General features: G+C 39.0%; 1 protein-coding gene across 1 annotated transcript in view; it reads left to right on the top strand.

Annotated features, from left to right (window-relative positions):
• ATG7 (autophagy related 7) overlaps positions 1 to 21,938 on the top strand; it is a 91,401-nt gene extending 69,463 nt beyond the window's left edge. The window contains exon 19 of the mRNA XM_066558317.1: positions 21,647 to 21,938. Coding sequence (XP_066414414.1) covers positions 21,647 to 21,679 — 33 coding nt within the window. The 3' untranslated portion in view covers positions 21,680 to 21,938. The remainder of the gene's footprint in view (positions 1 to 21,646) is intronic.
• The last annotated feature ends 295 nt before the right edge of the window (positions 21,939 to 22,233 follow it).

The following is a 22,233-nucleotide window of genomic DNA, read 5'->3' on the forward strand; positions in this document are numbered from 1 at the left end:
GCTGCAAAAGAAATGCCAGATACTGGGATGTGTCTGGGAGGCTGCAAATAAATATTTGGATTGGCCATGTCTTTAAAATGCATTTCAATTGATTTTATTAAGGTTGGCATCCTTCCAGAAGGGCTGAACAAACACTTTGAGATCCCATCCTTCATCAGTGAGATAAATGCCAAAACTCTGGCTGACTTTCAAAGGGAGCAGAATGAAGATCTCAGTCCCCAAAAATACAGTGTGATTTTTATCTCCTGAGCAGCAGGAGATATGTGATATATGGGAATATTAGGATTTTTCAAGTTTAAGAACCAGATTAAACAAAAGAAGCAAATCTCAAATATTATGATATGTGGGACTATGATGATTGTTGAAGTTCTGGGCAGGGTTTGTTTGACAGGCAGGAATCAGGACCTGCAGGGAGGTGAGTGATTCCTCAGTGTTCCAATCACTGGAGGCACGTGGAGCCTGGCCTCAGCCTGGTTTGAGCCTGGTTTTAAAGGTGTTTTCTCTCTTTAGATGTGTTGTTAAGCAGTCAGGATGTAGCAGCTTGCACTGAGCAAGAAAACTCCTTCAGTGATCCAGCTGTCCAAATGATTGCTTGCTTCAATCCTTTGTAATCTGATTTTTCAGCTGGAACTGGTGGTGTGGAGCAATGGATGTGCTACAGCAGTGGCAGGCAAGGAGTAAGCACAGCAGGGTTGGCAGGGAGGGAAATCCCTTGGAGTAGGGAGGGAATAACCTTGTAGTAGGGAAGGAAATAACCTTGTAGTAGAGAAGGAAATAATCTTGTACTAGGGAGGGAAATGCCTTGTAGTAGGGAGGGAAATAACCTTGCAGTAAGGAAGGGAAATAACCTTGTAGTAGAGAAGGAAATAATCTTGTATTAGGGAAGGAAATGTCTTGTAGTAGGGCGGGAAGTCCATTTTAGTAGGGGAGGAAATGCCTTGTATTAGGGAAGGAAATACTTTCTATTAGAAGGGAAAGAAATAACCTTGTAGTAGGGAAAGAAATAACCTTGTAGTAGAGAAGGAAATGCCTTGTAGTAGGGACGAAATGTCTTGTAGTAGGGCAGGAAGTCCCTTTTAGTAGGGGAGGAAATGCTTTGTAGTAGGGAAGGAAATACCTTCTATTAGAAGGGAAGGGATTAACTTTGTATTAGAGAAGGAAATAACCCTGTAGTAGGGAAGGAAATCCCTTGTATTAGGGGCACTGAGTAGCTGGCAAAGCAAAACAACCTCTTGGTGTAGAATGTTGATGTGCCAAAGGAAAAGCTGCAAAATCTGGGGTGGCTGGAGCTCACTCGTTTGCTCTGTTTGAGCACACAGCTCCATCCTCAGCCATCCCCATTCCCTTTTTGCCTTTTGGGACTGCTCTTGGATTCTGTTTGGGGTTTATTCCTCCCAGGTCACCTTCCCACTCCATTTCCCATTTTACAGGCCCTCCAGGGCGGGTCTGGGGGCTCAAATTCAACAGGGACTGGAGGGGATTGAGTGGTCAGGCCAAAATGAGGAGTGTGAGCTCTGAGATCTGGTGGGGATTGGTGGATTTGGGCTGGTTTGGTGGGGATTGGTGACTTTGGGCTGGTTTGGTGGGGATTGGTGGATTTGGGCTGGTTTGGTGGGGATGGATGACTTTGGGCTGGTTTGGTGGGGATTGGTGACTTTGGGCTGGTTTGGTGGGGATTGGTGGATTTGGGCTGATGTGGTGGGGATTGGTGACTTTGGGTTGAGCTGGTGGGAATTGGTGATTTTGGGCTGGTTTGGTGGGGATGGATGACTTTGGGTTGATCTAGTGGGGGTTGATGGATTTTGGGTTGATTTGGTAGGAATTGGTGACTTTAGACTGATCTGGTGGGGATTGGTGACTCTTAGCTGGTTTGGGGGGGGGTTGTAGATGATTTGATGGAAACTGTTTTGCTGTTCATAGCTGGATGCTTCTCCTGTTCCAAGCAGCTTTTCTTTCACCTTGAGACTCTTGGCTGTAAAACATTCTCTGGAAAATTTTACATAAAAATCCTAAATATAGCTCTTTGTTAACTTCCTCCTTCCAAATTCTCCCCATCTCCTCTCCTGTGTCTCACTTTCTCTTTGGAGTCAATGATGGCAGCTATGCCCATTTATAATTTTATAATTTAAACAGAATTTTCTTGCATTGTGCCAAGCCAAGCACCAGGTTTGTTGTTTTTTTTTTTAAGTTGCACCGATTGAGATCATTATTTTTCCTTCTGCACGTTGCTGTTCACTCCTCAGTTAATACATGGAAGAAATGATCCATTTGAGAATCATGGATTGAAGAGAAAATTTTCACTAATTAACTCTATTATAAAACATTTAGGAGCAGTTGTAACATTAGTAACAATAGTTACATCTCCCATAATGAATAACCTGCTTAGTTTCTTGTCAAGTCAGAATATACAGATATTTGTGGGGAGGATGTGTGCAGCATCCCAAGACCCAACTCAAAAGTTTCTCCTTTTGATGGGTGGCTTCTTTTTAGTTCAACAAATAAACAAAATATAAAAAGTTTTCCTTTGAGCCAGAGATGGGAATTTCATTCAGCTGTGGAGACAGCTGATGTGCCTTGGGGCAAAATATGGGAAGAAACAGATGGCCATAAAAGGAGAAGCAGTGGAGAATAAAATAATTGAAAATTCCAAGCAAGAGTTTATAAATAAAATCTGTGGAAGCTTACTGTACATAAACAAAAATCCAAGGTAAGAATCTTGCATTTTTGTTTGAATCTTAAAGGGAATAACCCAGGTAACTTGCTGGGTTTGCATTCACAGTCCTGTTTTGGGCTCTGTGGAAAGTTTTGCCATGTTCCACAGGGATATGCACACCATGTAAATAAAAAGTGTATTATTTTAAATTTAATCTTACCTGCACATGTCTGCAGGATGTTTTGACTGTGTTTGTTATTAGAGTGTTTTCTGCTCATAAAATTTAATAACAGTGCGAGTCAAAACAGTTAAAAATTCAAATTGGCCTTGCAGTGTTGTGAATTCCCTTTGAATTTTGCAAATTCCTCAAACACATTCCCTGTGTCCTTATAATGTCTGCAATTATAAATATTTCTTCTTAGATAGAGGAATAATTCTTCAGCATTAAATAAGTGACTGTTCAGACTTTCTATTCTGGCTCTTGGTGAAACACTTGTGTGTGCATCCAACCCAGGCCATTTTATGATTCTGTGATCTTGGTCACGATTTCAATTATTATATTTGAAAATTGATGATCTTGGTCATGATTTTAATTATTATATTTGAATTATTATATTTGAAAAGTCCTATCTGGGTGTAATTTGGATGTTCCTGTGGGGCCCTTCCAACTCAGAATATTCTGTGATTCTTGAGAACCGTGACAAGCCACTAGAGCGTGTTGGGGTTGTGTGTCTGTCTGTCCCAAATTCTAATTTATGTGCTGTCAAAAAGGTATTCTCCTCCTGAAACTGAACTTCTGTTCACTCATTGAGGGGGGAAAAAAACCCCAGTGTGTAGGTCAGCATAAAACATTGCATTTTGGCTTCCTTTCAAGAAATGCTCTTTATTTCTTGGTCGGTTGTTTCTTTCCAGTGTCTCTGAAGGAGGCAAGCCCTGATTAAAAGAGCACTGAACACATATCAAAGGCACAGAACAGTTTCCAGGGACGTTTCTTCATTTTTGTGTTGTAAGAATAATTACAACAAGTTTGATTTGCAGCTGCTGCCAGAGCAGCTCTTCCAGTCGAGTCAACGTGGAGAAGGTTAAAAATACGGTGGGATAGGCCTGGGCTTCAGCCAGGGAGGGAAATTCTGTTCCTACTTGCCCAGCATGAGTGCAGAGTTCTCTCCTGCCCTCTCCTCCTTCCTCCCCTCGTAGCCACGAGCACTCTGTCATGTTGACACTGGCACTGGAGCTTTGAGTTGGAGAGAAGCGCTTTTATCGTTTCTAATACTCAGCCTAAGGCCAAAACAGACAAAGCAATTTGGGAGGACGAGGTTCAGCAGGAGGCTGGAATTCCCGTCGTGCAGCCCTTTGGGAATAGCAGTCTGGAGCAGGTTTTGATCAGTCACAAGTGATAAAAACTGCCCTGCTTGGTCAGCTGAGCTCACTGGGGTGGGGCAGGCTCGTGGCCACCAGTCCTTGAGCACAGCAATTGAGATCTGCTTTGTTGGAGCTGTCAGAATTAACCCAGCTCATTTAATCTGGCTCTTAAACTTCAATAATCATTATATTCCCACATGTCACAATATTTTAGATTCATTTATTTTGTTCAGTCTGATTTTTAAATGTCAAAAATCATAATATTCCCATATATCCCAGTATTTAAAACTCACATATTACACTGGGGTGTGTCAGGCATCTGGCCACCAGTCCTTGAGCACAGCAATTGTGATCTGCTTTGTTAGAGCTGTCAAAATTAACCCAGCTCATTTAATCTGGTTCTTAAACTTCAAAAATCATTATATTCCCACATATCACAATATTTTAGATTCACTTAGTTTTACATTTATTAGAAGGAGGAATATTTTACAATGATGAGAGTGGCACAAAACTCTGTTTTTTCTGTTTTTTAGTTTGTTCAATCCAGTTCTTATACTTCAAAAAAATCATAATATTCCTACATACCACAATATTTGAGATTCACTTATTTTGTTTAATCTGATTCTTTAAAAATCCTTATATTCCCATATATCACAATATTTTCAAGTCACTTATTTTGCTCAATCCATTTTTAAACTTCAAAAATCATTGTATTCCCACATTTCACAATATTTAAAACTTATTTATTAGATTGGGGTGGGGACAAGCTTGTGGTCACCAGTCCTTGAACACAACAATTGTGATCTGCTTTGTTAGAGCTGCCAGAACTGACCCATCTTGCTTAGTCTGGTTCTTAAACTTCAATAATCATAATATTCCCACATATGACAATATTTAAGATTCACTTATTTTGTTCAATCTAGTTTCTTAAACTTCAAAAATCATTATATTCCCATACATCCCAATATTTAAAACTCACTTCTTTTGTTTAATCTAGTTTCTTAAACTTCAAAAATCATAACATTCCCCATATATCACAATATTTTAAACTCACTTCTTTTGTTCAATTGGGTTCTTATACTTCAAAAATCATAATGTTCCCACATATCACAATATTTGAGATTCACTTATTTTGTTCAATACAGTTCTTAAACTTCAATAATCATAACATTCCCCATATATCACAAGGTTTCAGTTTGACTTATTTTGTTTAATCTAGTTTCTTAAACTTAAAAAAACATAATATTCCCATACATCTCAATATTTAAAATTCACTTATTTTGTTCAATCCACTTCTCAAACTTCAAAAATCATAATATTCCCACATATCCCAGTATTTCTCAAAGATGCTGGTCCAGATTTACCCATGTTTTGCACAAGGGACTTGTTCATTCCAGCACCTTTGTCCTTTATGTTGTCAGTCACCACAGGCTCCTCCATGTTTTGATCTGTGCATCTCGTGACCAAACTCTCAGCTTGTTTCAAAAATGATTTTTTTATTTTATTTTATTTTATTTTATTTTATTTTATTTTATTTTATTTTATTTTATTTTATTTTATTTTATTTTATGTTATTTCAGACTCCTCTTGAGCTCTGTTCCCCAGTGCTGGCAGTGTTCTGACACCTTCCTCCTCCTGCAGGACACTTCCACTCTGCAGTGATTTTAGGACCCAGGCTATAAATCTTTCATCTCAGTTTCTATGAAACACTTCCAATAAATCTCCTTGAACTCATTTTCTCAGAGAGTTGTCAGCAATAATCAGACAACCTAAACATGTTTATCCTTCAGTCTCACTGCTGCATGATTTCATCTGCTTAGGTCCTGCCCTTTCTGGAGATGCTTCTAATTTCCCTTTTTTATGGACTGTAAATCAAAGTGGCACCACCATTTTCTCCGAGTAACAAAAATTCCCATTATTAATACAATTGTGCCATGGTGAATAAGTCAAGTTTTATCCCATTATCCTGCTGGTCTGATGTCCTTTGAGCTCTGTTACAAACATGAAGAAATCCAACACTTACCCCATTCCCCATTGTCTTTTAGTAACCCTTGACTCACTGCATAATTTTCCATAAGTTTTTATGGCACTTTTCATCTTTGCATGAACTTTTATAATTCTAATAACTCGCTCCTTGTGCTGCCTTTTGAGTGATTTGTTGGGGTTTGACTCCTTTCTTTTGTTAGCAGCAGTGCCAGAATTGAAAAACCAGATTTCCCCCAATGAAATAATGGGATGTGCCTGCCCAGCTCTGTACTTGGGCTCCATCTGAATTTCATTTCTCCTTGGTGTGGGAAAAGTTCTAGTCTGGAGATAAATCCCTTTTGGATTGACTGCTCTAAAAAAGCAAACAGCAATTGTCTCTAAACCAATGGCACTGATGTTATCACTTGCCCAGATTAGAACTTGGAGACATTGATGGAGATAAAGAATTTCTTTTATTGAACCTGATCTTTTAGGGTTTTTTGCTTGTGAAAAAAATAAATCCTGCTCAGTTCTTTAATGAGACATGAAGCCTAGACAAAGGTTTTGTTCAGAAGGGACGAAGTTTACGTTTAAATTATTTATTAAATGTATTTTTATATATTAATTAAGAATTTGGTAAAATAAATTGTGTCTGTATCACATGCGAGGCTGAAAATTCTCCAGAATGCAAAATTAAGCTGAAGGGAAGAGAGGATATTTCCATATAAATATAAAAACTCCAACAGAATCAGTCCACCTTTGGTCATCCTGTGCTCCCAAGGAGATCCAAACCAGTAAGATTTGTGTGCTAATGCTAATTAGCACCCAAATGATGTGTGTAATGAGCTAATATTAAATATTTTGCTGGGTTTGGGACATGAGCCCAGCTTTGTGGAGCAGGAAGAGCTGTTGGCTGGTTTGGAACGTGGATAAAAACCTTGCTTGGATATTTCAGAAAGAATCCTGCAACCTGCTCCATCCTTTTAGCAATGAAGACAGCAATTAGAATTCCTGTCCCAGTTTGGAGATCTCTACAAGCAATTCCCAAACCCAAACAGCCCCATAAAGGACGTGTGCCACAAAGCACAGATTTCCCAGGAGCAGGATTCCACCCAAGCATCCTCACTGGCAGCTCAGAACAGGGAATTTTGGATTTTCACACCCCCCTTCTGCAGTAACCTTTCAAGTGCTGCTACTTTAGCACAAAAGTTATTTAAGAGCTGTTATGTACCTCTGATATTTCTCCTCTGGTGTGATAAATAAAAGCATCAGTATTCTACTGAAATTCTTTGTTCTATATAAAATTTTTATCTTGCATCTAAAACCTGAGGTTTTGATTTCCTCCACATCAGGCATGGCTCCTTTTCCCCATTTCATTTTTTAATATGGGTAGCAGAAGATTTTTTTCTAATGAGCTAAATCTGGATTAGAGATATTCTCCTGTGCCCCTCTGCACAACATTTAATTCAGTTTAGTTGCATTGAGAAGATGAAGCAAAGTTTGCCTTCATCTTTAAAGTCATGAGCTGTTTCTTCCACAGATAAAAGTTTGTAGTGACCAACACCTGGCACAGGCAAATAAATAAAACTTTATAAACTATATAAATAAAAAATTTATATAAAAAACTATAAAATTTATAAACTATATAAATATAGTTTAGCTGCATTGTAAAGATTTTTATCTTGCAACTAAAACCTGAGGTTTTGATTTCCTCCACATCAGGCATGGCTCCTTTTCCCCATTTCATTTTTTATTATGGGTAGCAGAAGACATTTCCTAATGAGCTAAATCTGAATTAGAGACATTCTCCTCTGCCCCTCTGCACAACATTTAATACAGTTTAGTTGCATTGAGAAGATGAAGCAAAGTTTGCCTTCATCTTTAAAGTCATATGTACCTCTGATATTTCTCCTCTGGTGTGATAAATAAAAGCATCAGTATTCTACTGAAATTCTTTGTTCTATATAAAATTTTTATCTTGCATCTAAAACCTGAGGTTTTGATTTCCTCCACATCAGGCATGGCTCCTTTTCCTCATTTCATTTTTTATTATGGGTAGCAGAAGATATTTCCTAATGAGCTAAATCTGAATTAGAGACATTCTCCTCTGCCCCTCTGCACAACATTTAATACAGTTTAGTTGCATTGAGAAGATGAAGCAAAGTTTGCCTTCATCTTTAAAGTCATGAGCTGTTTCTTCCCCAAAGTCCCTCCAGCCATGTGGGGATTGTCCTTTCCCTGCTCACTTGGGAGCTCCTGGGCACAGCTGTGGGGCCAGCCTGGCTGAGGGGGTTCTTAGATGGAAATAAAAGGGTGGAAAAACAACTTTGACCTGTGTGGAAAGAGGCAGTGCAGATGTGTTGTAATATCCTTCCCCCTGAGCAGACATGACTAAACAGACTTTGTCTGCTCCCAACAATTAAGGAGTTTGCAGGGCCCCATGCAAGTTCCAGCTTGCTCCCAGCTGGGAGAGGAGTTTTTCACTTTGTGCACAGATGTTTGAGCTGTTCATGGTCTCTTCATTGGGGGTTTTGCTCAAGAACTTGTAATTTTTCAAGAAACACCTCGGTCTGCACTGCCAGCCTCTGGATTTTTGGGTTCCCTGGAAGCAGGTCTTGCTTTTTGTGAGAACACATTCAGAAAATGCAGTGCTGTTTATTCATGGCCACAGCAGCTTTCTATCACCATGACTCACAGAAAGACCTTGAGAAGCTCTGCTCAGGTTTTTATTTCTTGTGGAGACTCCTGAGTGTGAGTCTGGAGCTCTGCAGGGACATCCCCAGGGGCAGCTTTTGCATAATTAATGAGAGAAGGAGCAGGGAAATCACTAATTAAAGCTCAGACAGAAATAAGGTTTATCTAGTATTAGTTTGGGGTTATTATGCCTTGGTTTTATTATTTGCCTTGGTTATTTCTGCTTTAATTTCAGTGAAGTTCTCATTTTCTCCAGCCTAAAATTTGGAGGTTGTTTTTAATGGGAAGAGAGTAGGAAAGAAATGAGAATACATAATTTTATAATTGAGTATCTCAGGGATATAGTTTCATTGTAAAAGGGGTGTTGTCAATGAAGTGAAAATCCTCAAAAATGAGGTTTTCCATGCTGGATGGGGTGATCACCTGCTGCCCTGGCACTGAGGCTGTGCTTTGGAGGATCCTCTGAGCCCTCCTCAGGGCTGGACACACACAGGGATTTTGAAAAGGGCTTTGTGCCCTCACAGCCCTGCTTGTCTCTGATCATTGGAGGAGATTTGGGAACCACTCTGAAATCCTGCCTGCTCTTCATCCCAGAAAATGAAGCGTGCAGATGCAAACCTGAGATAGGATTGTTAAGGGCTGGGTGGGTTTTGGTGTTGCTGGTTAATGGGGTGGAACTTTTGTTGTTGTTGTTGGGATTTTAGTGGGGCTGCACAAAGGGATACAGAAATTTCCTTGAGCAGCTCCTGCCTCACATCACCAAGCTCACTCTGAACAAAGTTTAAGGATCAGATCAGTGGGAAATGAGTACACCACACTAGGACAGCTTCCTTTCATCCTTCAGAAACCTTAGGGACTAAGAAACATCTCCGCTTTCACAACAAGAATTACAAAGCATGGGTTTGTACTAAATATAGATTATTTCTTTATTGAAATAATTAGACAGCATTGAGTTCAATATTTACATTTGCTGTGTAGGATTTTCAGCTGGAGCAGCACATGAAAAACAAATGCCACCCCTCTTTCCTATAGCAATCCCCCTCTGCCAGCAAGAAATAAGCTTTAAAATAAAAAAGATTCAGTTAAGATGCTAAACCCACTGGAGGATTAAATTTTTCATGACAAATATGACTGATCCATCTGAGTAACATCATAATGGCAGCACAGCTTAACTTGTTTAATAACCCAAGATATAGATATAGATATAGATATAGATATTTATATATTTATATATATTTAATATATATATATTTATATATATGAATATTGCATTGATAATTTGTCTTAGAGAAAGAAGAAATTGCTTTTTCAAAGGATGTTATTCCTTTAGGTCAACTACATGTGAGCTTTAAAGCTTGCTTTGTCTTCAAGAGTGCCCTGATAGAGCTGTGATTTGTAAAAATCACCCCTGTAAATAAGTTTATTCTCTCCATTACAGGTGTGTGTGTTTGCAATATTTTATCTATTTATTTGCCTGTGCCAGGTGTTGGTCACTACAAATGGAAGAAACAGCTCATGACTTTAAAGATGAAGGCAAACTTTGCTTCATCTTCTCAATGCAACTAAACTGTATTAAATGTTGTGCAGAGGGGCACAGGAGAATGTCTCTAATCCAGATTTAGCTCATTAGGAAATGTCTTCTGCTACCCATAATAAAAAATGAAATGGGGAAAAGGAGCCATGCCTGATGTGGAGGAAATCAAAACCTCAGGTTTTAGATGCAGGATAAAAATTTTATATAGAACAAAGAATTTCAGTAGAATACTGATGCTTTTATTTATCACACCAGAGGAGAAATATCAGAGGTACATAACAGCTCTTAAATAACTTTTGTGCTAAAGTAGCAGCACTTTAATGCAGAAGGGGGGTCTGAAAATCCAAAATTCCCTTTTCTGAGCTCCCAGTGAGGATGCTTGGGTGGAATCCTGCTCCTGGGAAATCTGTGCTTTGTGGCACACGTCCTTTATGGGGCTGTTTGGGTTGGGGTTTGGGTTTTTTTGAAGTCTCTGCATTACACAACAGTTGAATGCAGCACTGGCATTTTGCAAGAATGTTTCATTGGGCCAGGAAAGGGGATGTGGAGATTTGGTGTGGAATCAGGGTGGGATGAGGTGGTTCTGAATTTGGGATCCCGGGCAGTGTCCCAGGCCAGGCTGGACAGGGCTGGGAGCACCTGGGACAGTGGAAATGTCCCTGTCCATGGCAGGGGGGGCACTGGATGGGCTTTGAGGTCCCACTGAACCCAAACCAGTCTGGGATTCTGTAATTCTAGAAGTGTAATATGAGTTTAAATGTTTATTAAAGAGTATAAACTAGGGGTTTTTTTAGGGGGGGGAAGTGTGTGTATATATATATATATATATATATATATATATATATATATATATATATGTGTGTGTGTGTGTGTGTGTGTGTAAATTTTTAATATCTATATACAAATAGATATTAAAATATATAATTTATATAGTAAAAAGTACAAATATATATGATTTTAAATGTTAATGAAAGAGTATAAACCTGGTTTGGGGGGTGGGAAGTGAATATATATATATGTGTACATTTTTAGTATCTATCTATAGATAGATAGATAGATATAAAAGTATATAATTTATATACTATAAACTACAAATATATAGTAATTATAATAATATAAAATGTATAATATATTATATTTTTAATATATAAAAAATATATTTTTTTTTTTTAATTATATTTTTCTACATGATGTTTGGGGGTTTTTTTGGCACCTGTGAAGGTGTCACTCCTGGCATATTCCATGCTCCAAGAGCTGCTGGAGCCTGCTCCTCCTGGCACTAAATGGAGCAGGATTGGCAGTTCTGGGTGGGTGCTCTGGGTTATGTCCCTGCTGAGTGCTGATGGATCCTGGAATCACCTTGGCTTGTGCATCTTGCTGGGAATCCCAGCAGGAGAGGGATAACCATGAGGGCCCTGCAGTGTTTGACCATTTTCTGCTTGAATTCAAACTCTTAATTGTTCAAAATTATTCAGAACAACCTCATAAGTGTCTTCCAGCTCTTTCTTTGCAGGGGAAGAAGAGGTGAAGTGACAAAAATGAGACATTTAGGGTCATGTAGATTTAGGGCCATGGAGAAGTGAAGTTTGCTCTCATAGTACAGGGGATCTGTTGTTTGTTTTAGGATGAATTTTATGGCCAACCCATTGAACATCCCAGCTCTGTATTCCCATTTTGAAACCACTCTCATTCTGTTTGCTGCCTGCAATCAGATTTTAAAGTGGCTTTTCACTCTGTCCCTCTCAGCTGCACTCAGGAGTTCTCTGTGATGCCAGAAACTCCTGGAGCTGCAATCAGAACAGGCCAGAAGATCAAAGCCACCCCCGATGGGGGAGCAGGGAATTCTGAGCCAGAACAAGCTGTTTGCCCTGTAAGCAGCTGGGAGCTCTGCTGGGGCACAGCTGGGACAGCCCCTGAGCTCCTGGACCTGCAGCTGGGCTCTGCTAAGCCTGGCTGGGCAGAATAAACCTGGAATCACAGGGCTGGTTTGGAGCTGGGGCACAGCTGGGACAGCCCCTGAGCTCCTGGGCCTGCAGCTGGGCTCTGCTAAGCCTGGCTGGGCAGAATAAACCTGGAATCACGGGGCTGGGTCGCTGCCCAGGGGCTGTTTGTCCCTCTGAGCACAGCTGAGGAGGTGCAGCATGGTGGCCTTGGTTTGGGGTCTCTGAACAATTCAGTACTCTCAGAGAGACCAAGGGGTCAGGGTGGTGATGGACTCTTCCAGCAGCTTTGGGAGGAGTCATCCTGTGGTCATCCATGGTCATCTGTGGTCGTCCATGGTCATCTGTGGTCATCTGTGTCCATCCTTGGTGACCACGGCCACCAATGACCACCCATGGTCATGCAATGTCCACCCTTTGGTGCCCAGGACTTGCACGGTGTCTACATGAACTGAGGGACCACCTCCCTCCCTCAGGAGCTTGGGAGAGCATTGCTGTGCTCCTGGGATGAAAAACCAGCAGCAGAGCGAGTGGGCACCCACTTGGTTACAGCAAGTCCGGAGAAAAATTCAAATGAAATAAGATTTGATAGCTAGGACACAACTGCTTGCAGACAATCTGTTGTTCCAGCAGATGTTGAAATTCTGTGGTCAGAAAATCAAAAGCAATTCTGAAAGGGCTCGCAGAATCCAGATCCCTGCAAGAGCCTCCAGGCCCAAAATCTCTGCACAGTCTCATCAAAGTTCTTGGTTGTTCCATTGCTGGATTGATTGAAGTGCCACAGGAATAAATCTGATACCTGGACCCAGGTTTTCAGCAGAATTTGGGTTGGAAATATGGTTTTAAGTCAGTACATAAGGTTTTGAGTGAAGTTGAGGCTGCCTCTGTTGTTTACTGTTAATTTATTGATACTTTATTGATAATTGATTGTTAATTTACTGATAATTTATTGATAATGTATTGTTAATTTATTGTCAGTTTATTGTTATTTCATTGTTAGTTTATTGTTAATTTATTGATAATTTATTGATAATTTATCGTTAATTTATTGCATGGGCTAGCAAATGTTTCCAGAGCAGGGCAAGGTGCTTGCAGAGGTCTCTCACTGCTGAGGCACTTTCTGCTTTTTCAGGTTTTTCTGTCCATTTGTAACCAAACCAACCCAGAAACCTGATCTGCCTGTTCTATTTCTAGAACATCATTACCTTACCTTTAATTACTGGGTTTTTTTTCCTCTTTGAGCTTTTATACCAGCAACTTGCAATTTTCTGAGTAATATTTATTTTGATAAAGCTGATGGGAATAGTGACAGGAAAAATCAGGAGGGAAACTGGTAAGATTTTAAAACAAATGCATTTATCTCCCTTAAGTTTCTGAAGTATATAACATGAAATAAATCTGATAATCCAGTATCCTCTGAGCATTTAACACTGCAAACCATGTTCTTTCATTCCCTCAAGTCATATTTTCAGAAATTATTTTATTTCTAACTATATGAAGAGCATTTCTCCTGTAAAACAGGAGAGAGGAGGAAGTTTTCCCTACCTTCTTCTGCCTCCCCCACAAGATAGAAATGTTGTGTACACACCACATGGATCTCCATGGAAGCAATGATGAGATTAGTGAGGTCACTGGGTAAATCCAAGTTTTCATGAATTCATATTTTGATTGCATTTCAAGTTTTCTGTTCCTGATGTGTTACAGACAGTGCATGAGGGGGAGTTGGGTGATACCAAAGCTGTGCACAAAATTCTCATGTAAGATGACACAACTGCATGTGGGACATGTGCTCATTTTTCCTGCCAAATGTTCCTTTCTGACAGTGGGAATTGAGCTGAGAAGGATCCCTGTTGTTGGGGTTGGAATTATTCAGAATAATGTATATTTGGCTTGTGTTTGCCAGCTACAATTGGTGAGGATGGAGTGGGATTGATCAAACAGGAAAATGCTGAAATTTGACTCATATCTGGGTTAGGTGACCTTCCAATAATGCTTTTTATTGCTATGGGATCTCTGTCTCATCTGCAAATGATCTGTGCTCTCCCATCAGTCACTAAACCCTCGAGGATTTCTGTGATTTTTTTTTTCCCCTTGTAGAATTTTTTAAGAAAGACCTTCTAACTTCCTCCAATGCAGCTATACCCAGAATCAAGCCACAATCTGAATATTTACCTATCAAATATTTCATCCTGACATGTCCATTCCAAACTTAAACATACAGAAATTAACCTTAAAAAAAACATCAAATCCAAGGAGGAGGAGTTTTTTGCAAAGAGGAAGATTTGCCCAGTTCTCCCTGATGATCTGATTTAAAAATGTCAACCCAAGTTCCTTCTCCCACCCAAAATCTCAATTCCATGAAATTCCTGGAATAAATGAGAATTAGCTGCTCTGAGGTGAACACAACTCCAGATTTCAGCATCTTTAAGCTGTTGGGAAGATTGGTCGTGCCAGGAGGGTGTTGCTCTGTCAGGGGCTGTGAAGAAGCATTGTGAGGATGATGATGGTGAGGATGATGATGATAAAAGGATGATAATGATAAATATTTATGGATTTCTGGTAGCTGTGGGCTAATTTCACCAGGATGAGCCTTGTTTCAAGAGATGGTTTAATCTTGTGTTTGGATGTAAAAACACTGGAGCAGGGCTCTTGGAGAGGCTGGGAAAGCTCAGAATTGTTAAAACTCCAAACTGGACAAACCATTGTGGAATTTGGGGTGGTTCTGTGACAGGAGCTGAACACCCTGAGGCTCTGGGCCCTGCTTTGGGTGAAGGGTGGGCAGAAATGATTTCCAGAGGTGTCCTGGAGCTCAGGATTTCCAGATTTGATTTCCAGAAATGATTTCCAGAAATGATTTCCAGAGGTGTCCTGGAGCTCAGGGACTCTGGGCCCCTTAGAGCACTGAGTGTCCCTCAGGTCCCATCTTTTAGAATCTCTTCATTATTTCTGCATTGTTCATTCTGCATTGTTCATTCAGGTCAGTTGTGGAGTTCATCTGCTGCTCCTTTTTAATCACTAATTACCAAATGTTTGATTTTTATCATCTGGAAGCTCTTTTAGAGGCAGTTTTGCATCACCTGGGGGTTAAAAAATGCAGTGGGACGTGGCAAATTCTGGATTTACAGCAAATTCAAATGTAGGTGTAGAAATTCAGGTGTAGAAATGGTTTCATTATTCTGAGATCCATTTATGTATCCAATCCACATTTCCTGTACAAGCCTTGAAAGGAAATTTGCCTTTATATCTGTATTATCAGTTTTTGTGCAGGACTCATAAATATGATCAATATAAACTTAGAGTTTTATTTTTAATGTCAAACCTGGGCACATCCAAGGGGGAAGGTGATAAAAGAATTCAAACATACACTATTCAATACTACAATGTTTTATTTTCATTTCTGTCAAAGGCTTTCTATCAGATTTAATCATTCCTTTGACAAAATTTCCATTAATTGTGGCTTCCTTCAGGCACACCTTCTCCTTGGACAGCTGCCTGTTGGTGGTAGCAAAATGAAGTTCAAAATCCCACCCAAACCAGAACAATGGCATCATCCAGCATGCTCGGGGGTGTGTTTATTTATTTGTTTATTTATTTTCCCACTTGTTTGCAGTTTTGAAGAGCCCTAAGAAAAGGCTTGGTAATAGAAATTAAATAAGATTTGATATTCTTATCAAATAAAGTAATTAGAAAGTCTCTCTTGGAGGCTTTGCAGCAGCTCCAGTGCTGTGCCCTGAAAAATTCCCTTTCCAGCCCAAAGCCAGGAGAGAAATGGGGTTTGTGTTTGCTGCTGCTGTGCTTTGGGACTTTTCTTCCCTCATAAAAAAGGAACAATGGAAGGAAATCTGTCTGGGCCACTTTTATACCAGAAAAGCCCCCGTGTGCATTTCTGTTTGTTTCTTTTTTTTTTTGTATTGTTTCATGAATTGTTAGTGGCGACCAAAAAAAATCCTTTTTGTGAATGTTTTCATGTCCTTTTCTATGAATACCTGGGAAAACTGCTCTGAACCCAGGAGGGATAAATTAGTGCTTGGTGCTACTGGAGATATTCAAAGGCTTTCTAGCTAAAGGTTTATTTGTAAATAAATATTTTCTGTGCTGTTTACTTGCCTTTTTCTGGTTTGTTCTTAAAAGCAGCTTTCAAAGCCCTTCAGATACCAGTTGTACAAGACATTTAGGCTTTAAGATCCCTTCCAACCCAAACCATTCTGTTCTTTTAAGTGTTGTACATGGATTTTTAAAAAAAATTACACAAGAGGAACCTGTAGAAGAGTTGCTGTTTGCTGAGATTGAAATGAGAATCCCCATCACCCTGACCTTGCAAGCTGGGGCTGTGGGCTGAAAATTCAGAATTTTGGGAAGGCTGGAAGGGCAAAACAAGCAGCAGCCAAGGCCACCAGCATTGAAAAAAAACCAAAAAAAAAAAGTGCAAGGCTGATGGAATTGATTTTATTGCAAGATAGTGAAGGGAAGGCTGAGGGGCAGAGGCAGAAAAAGAGAATTTGTGGGGGCACAAGGGAGGCCAGGGATTTGTCAGCCAGCTGGGATAGGGCCCCTGTGTGCAGGGATCTGGAGAATTTATCCATCCTTTTCTGCACCTGCTGCTTCAATAGAGAGCTTGAAGAAAGAAATGCAGTTTTTATAAGCCTTGGATTTGATTTTTTTTTTTAAGGTTAATTTCTGTATGTTTCAGTTTGGAATTGATGTGTCAGGATGAAATATGTGATAGGCAAATATTCAGATTGTGGCCTGATTCTGGGTGTAGCTGCATTAGAGGAAGCTAAAAGGTAGTTTTGACAAAAAACGTGGGCAATGACTGAAGGATGAGGTCTGGGAGCACAAGTGGATCCTTGCTGGAGGGCATTCTGCAGCTGCAGGCAGCCAGAGGAGGAGCCATAAAATGGGAAAATAACAAAGCCTGGCTGGGTGAGACCAGGTCTGGATCCTGTGTGGCACAGGATCCACTTGTGCCAAAGATCCTCACTGCAAAGTGATTTAGGCTGCCAGAATCCTGATGTGTTCTCTGTGTGGTAAAGCACAGAGCTAGAACATGATTTACCTCCTGTCCATCAAAAAACTCACCTTTTATTGCTGTAAAGTAGCAACAAGTTGCTGGAATGTGTTCTCTTTTCATTAAACATCCTGATTGTTTCTAAATCCCAGAGTGAGATTTGGTGATTCCTCCTCAGTGAAGCCTCACGTGAGCCTCAGCTGTGCTGTTTGATTGGTGACACATTTCATTTGCAGCCTTTAGGATTTTACTCTCTACTCCCCACCATATGTGAAGCATTCACAGCACAGCAAACCCTGTGGTTTGCATAACCCAATCTCCTCCAGGTCCTTCTGAGCAGCATGGTTTGCTCCATGTGTCTGTAAATTCACCTCATTTGTGTGTAGAAAACAGCACATGTGGGGCTGGCTTGCTTGCTTGGCACTTTGGGGGCAAGGAACTTCTCAGAATGCCCTCAAGGTCCATTTCTATTCTTGCAAGTTTATTTAGAAGATAAACAATCATTATCTGGTTGAATCACAGATGTTAATTGGAAGATGCACAGCCTGGCTGGGTGAGCAGCAGTTTTGGAGCTGTTGTTGTGGAAATTCAATTTGCAGGTGTTCCTGTGCTAGGAAGGACATGCAAGACTCTCAATTCCATTGGATTTACAGAAAATGCAGTCTGGAGCTGTGGGAAATCAGTGGGAATTGTGGCTCTAGAGCTGGGTTGGGTTTGCTTTATATCTGTACTATCAATTTTTTGATAGTACACATAAGAGCAGGTGTGCTGCAGGACAGAGGAGATGTGAAAAAAATCCAAATTCACATCATTCAAACCCAAACCAGACTCTTTGGACAGTTATTTCACACAGTGCCTTTCTTGGCTTTCTGTATTTCATTTCCTCTCTTAAAAGGTTCACTCTTTTGAAGTCATCCCCAGAGTTTGCACAGTCATCATCTATTAAAGTTTGCACATCATTTTTGAAAACATCTATTGCTCTTGGTCAGGAGCCTGTGATAATTCAGCTGTCAGTGTTTCACACCACTTCCTTTGCACAATCCCATGGAGTTTGTTTTCTTGAAGCCAATTTGCAATTGTTAACTTCTGCATTGAATTCTTCTCCTTTGTTTTGGGTTTTCCTCTTCCCACTGCGTGTACTTTGTTAAGATATCTCTACCTTTTTCTTTCTAAACCTTTGTAGGTTTAGAAAGAAAAAGGTAGAGATATCTTAACAAATAGATATCTCTATATCTATGTGTTAGATATATTTAATTTATATTAAATAAAAATTGAATTGGTTTTATTTAATTAATTATATTTATACTTATATTTAAATATATTATATATTATTATATTATATTATATTATATTATATTATATTATATTATATTATATATTATTATATTATATATTATATTATATATTATATTATTATATTATATTATATTATATTATATTATATTATATTATATTATATTATATTATATTATATTATATTATATTATATTATATTATACTATATATATTATTATTATATTATATCATATATTATGTTATATATAAATATATAATTATATTATTATTTATTATTTATATTATATGTTATGTTATTGTATATATTGTATATATTATATATATATTATATTATATATATTCTATATTCTACATTCTATATTATGTACTGTTATGTATTATGTCTATTATTTATATTTATATTTATATTTATATTTATATTTATATTTATATTTATATTTATATTTACTTAATTAAATAGAAATATATTTATATTTACTTAAATATATATTAATTTAATTGAATACATTCTCTTTTCATTAAAAATCCTGATTGTTTCTAAATCATAGAAAATGCTGTGCTGGAATTTTGGAAGTGTCCAAGGCCAGGTTGGATTTGGGTTGGGGCAGTTTGGGATAGTGGAAGGTGTCCCTGCCCATGGAATAAAATCAGCTTTAAGTCCCTTTCAACCCAAGCCATTCTATGGTTTAATGGTTCTGGGACTGCATGAAGTGTAAACGGGCTGATAAAACTCTGTTCTCCTGGAGAGAAAATACTTTCAAATATTTAAAAATCATCCTCCTCAACCCAGGGTGTTTGAGTGTTGGTTAAGTACCTGTGAACCTCATTTTCAGCGTTTTTGTGAATATTTTTTGTTCAAAGCCTCCTTTTTGTTCAGAGCCTCCTAGAAGAGAGCTGAGCCTTGGACAGGAGAGAGTTTCCTTGTCAGTCCTGCTTTGTTTTCAGGCCTAGGGGAACTGTCTGAACTTGGGATTTCTGCTTTGAATCATACCCTAAACTCTATTTAAAGATTTGGTTTTTTGTATTTCTTTTCCACATCCTTGACCCTGCCTGGCGAGCTGGACATTTGTGTTTGCCTTGGCAGGCTCCGAGCTGCTCATCTAGGGCAGGATGAAAACTCTTTTTTTCCTTCTGTAAACAAACTGTTCCTCAGCATTTTCCATAAGGATTTACACCACCATTTTGTGCCTCTTCTAGGAACGGAGAAAACCTTGCCATTCACAGTTTTCCTTTTCCACAGCAGAGAAATATTTCATTTTATTTCTTTCCCCAGGTTGGATTGGAAGCGATTTTTCAGAACATTTTTCAATTCCAGAAGTAGTCCATTAGTTTTTTTCCCCCTCTGAGGGTTTATTAAAGCTGTAGGTCAATAGGCATTGTTGCCTGTGTAGAAAAGGGGTTTATTTGTATTTTTTATTTGTCTGCCCACTGCAGTGAGAACAGTGCCCCATTGTCCCAGGCACTGGGTGCATGTAAAACCCTGCTTTGTGCCCTGAAGAATTTACAGCCTAAAGAGCTCTGCTGCCAGGGGCTTGGAGAGATTTTAGTGGCCAGGATGTGAAATGGGAGAATAACTCAGCTGGCTCTGGATGCCAGCACACAAGTTGTGTTTTGGAGCAGAGTTGCTGAGTTTTATTTCCCCTGAGACACAGAAATGCTGCTGCTCCTTTGGCCAGGCATTTCTGGGGGCTGTGGGCTCTGGAAAAATGGCATTTTTGTGTTCCTGCTCCAAACCACTTGTCATGTGTCATCTGCAGCACTCCACAAGTGTTGCAGATCATTTGGGCAAGTTTGAAATGTTCCCAGCCACAACTGCAGTTTTGTGTATCATAAACTTGCTGTTGTTGGGATTCAATCCAGCTCCAGGCTCAATGCCCACGTTAGTCCAGGGGCAAAGAGGAGTTTTGCCACGAGCTAAACCTCTGAAATATCAGAGAAGGTGTTTTGGGAGCATCCCTGTTTCTCAGGAAGGAAAAGCTTGGAGGATATAATGAGAATATTTTCTCCCCCCAGAGAGCTCCACAAATCCCTGGTGGGAATTTCCACCCCTGCACCTCAGTGTGTTCAAAGGACACCTGGACATTCTGGGAAAATATTCATTTTTCCCCCACTCTAGAACCATTTACTGGCCAAGGGCAAGTCAGAAAATAAAAGTACAATGATGTTATACAGCAGGGGAAAAAAAAAGGTGTAGTTTAATTCTTCTTTAAGCAGTAAAAAGGTACAAATTTCCACATAACTTCTTGTCCTTCAGATGCTGTTTATGAGACCTAATATCTAGGTAGAAAATGACCAATTAATTCTTCATCAATGTCTAGAATTTCTCTGCAAAGTTTAGTAAAATAAGCTGTTTATTAGAAGTGATTATTCACATGAAGTGTGTGCCAATGCCAAACTGTAAATGATAATAAATACCAAATAGCCACATTTATTTATTATCTGTAAGTGATAATAAATAGCAGATAGCCACATTTATTTATTATCTGTAAATGACAATAAATAGCAAATAACAAATTGATTTCTTTTCTGTAAATGATAATAAATACCAAATAACCAAAGTGACAAATGCTGAAAAGTAGATGTTAAAAATACCCCCAAGATTACCAAAAACACTTACTTTAAATGATAATAAATAGCAAAGAGCCACATTTATTTCTTATCTGTAAGTGATAATAAATAGCAGATAGCCACATTGATTTATTATCTGTAAATGACAATAAATAGCAAATAACAAATTGATTTCTTTTCTGTAAATGATAATAAATACCAAATAACCAAAGTGACAAACATTGAAAAGTAGATGTTAAAAATACCCCCAAGATTACAAAAAACCCCTTACTTTAAATGATAAGAAATAGCAAATAGCCACATTGAATTATTATCTGTAAATGATAATAAATATCAGTTAGCCACATTTATTTATTATCTTTAAGTGGTAATAAATACCAAATAACCAAAGTGACAAATGCTGAAAAGTAGATGTTAAAAATACCCCCAAGATGACAAATAATTGTTGGTGTGTGGTTGGTAACAAAAGATAAAAATACTGAATTTTCTGTAATGCTCCATTGGTGCTAGTCAGCAGTTCATAAAATGCTATTTATTATTGCTTTTAACCAGCAATGTGAATTTTTCAGAGTGTTTTAAGAGCATGTTTCAAGTGCACAAGCTAAAATCGCTTTTTTTTGTTGCAGATCTGGGACATGAGTGATGATGAAACGGTTTGAAATCAGGTGCTGAGGAGGAGGAGGAGGAGGAGGAGGATGCTCTGGAGTGCAGCCCTGCCTTTTATCTCTGCTTGGAGGAGTTAATGATTGCTCACCCCTCCCGGCTGCTGGAAAGACAAACAAACAGAACCCACCTCCTGCCATGAATAACCTCTCTGCAAAAGCAGTTCTGCTCTGAGGGACAGAACTCACCATGTTTTCATTTTTATTGTGTAAATAACTGCAGCAATGGGCTTGTGTTTAAACCTGGTCTCTCTTTTTTCTGTGGGTTTTTTTTTTTTTAAGCTTCTAAATATGGCTTACATATAAAAAATTGCTGCTGAAGTAACTTTGGGTGGTTTGTTTGGGCCAGGTTTTATTTTGCTTCTCAGTGGCCATGTCCAAGCAGCATTTCTGAATGGCTTTTTTCATCTCCCTCAGATTTGGGCCACTTCAGTTGGAATTGGTGAAGATTGAGCATTTTCTGCTCTTGGGAGTTAAATTCAATGTTTAAAGGTGGGGAGGAGTGGGGAAGGAGCTGAACTTGCTGCCTCCACCACAGGAATCATTTGCAA

The sequence above is a fragment of the Molothrus aeneus genome, chromosome 12 (assembly GCF_037042795.1).
Source record: "Molothrus aeneus isolate 106 chromosome 12, BPBGC_Maene_1.0, whole genome shotgun sequence".
Classification (NCBI taxonomy): domain Eukaryota; kingdom Metazoa; phylum Chordata; class Aves; order Passeriformes; family Icteridae; genus Molothrus; species Molothrus aeneus.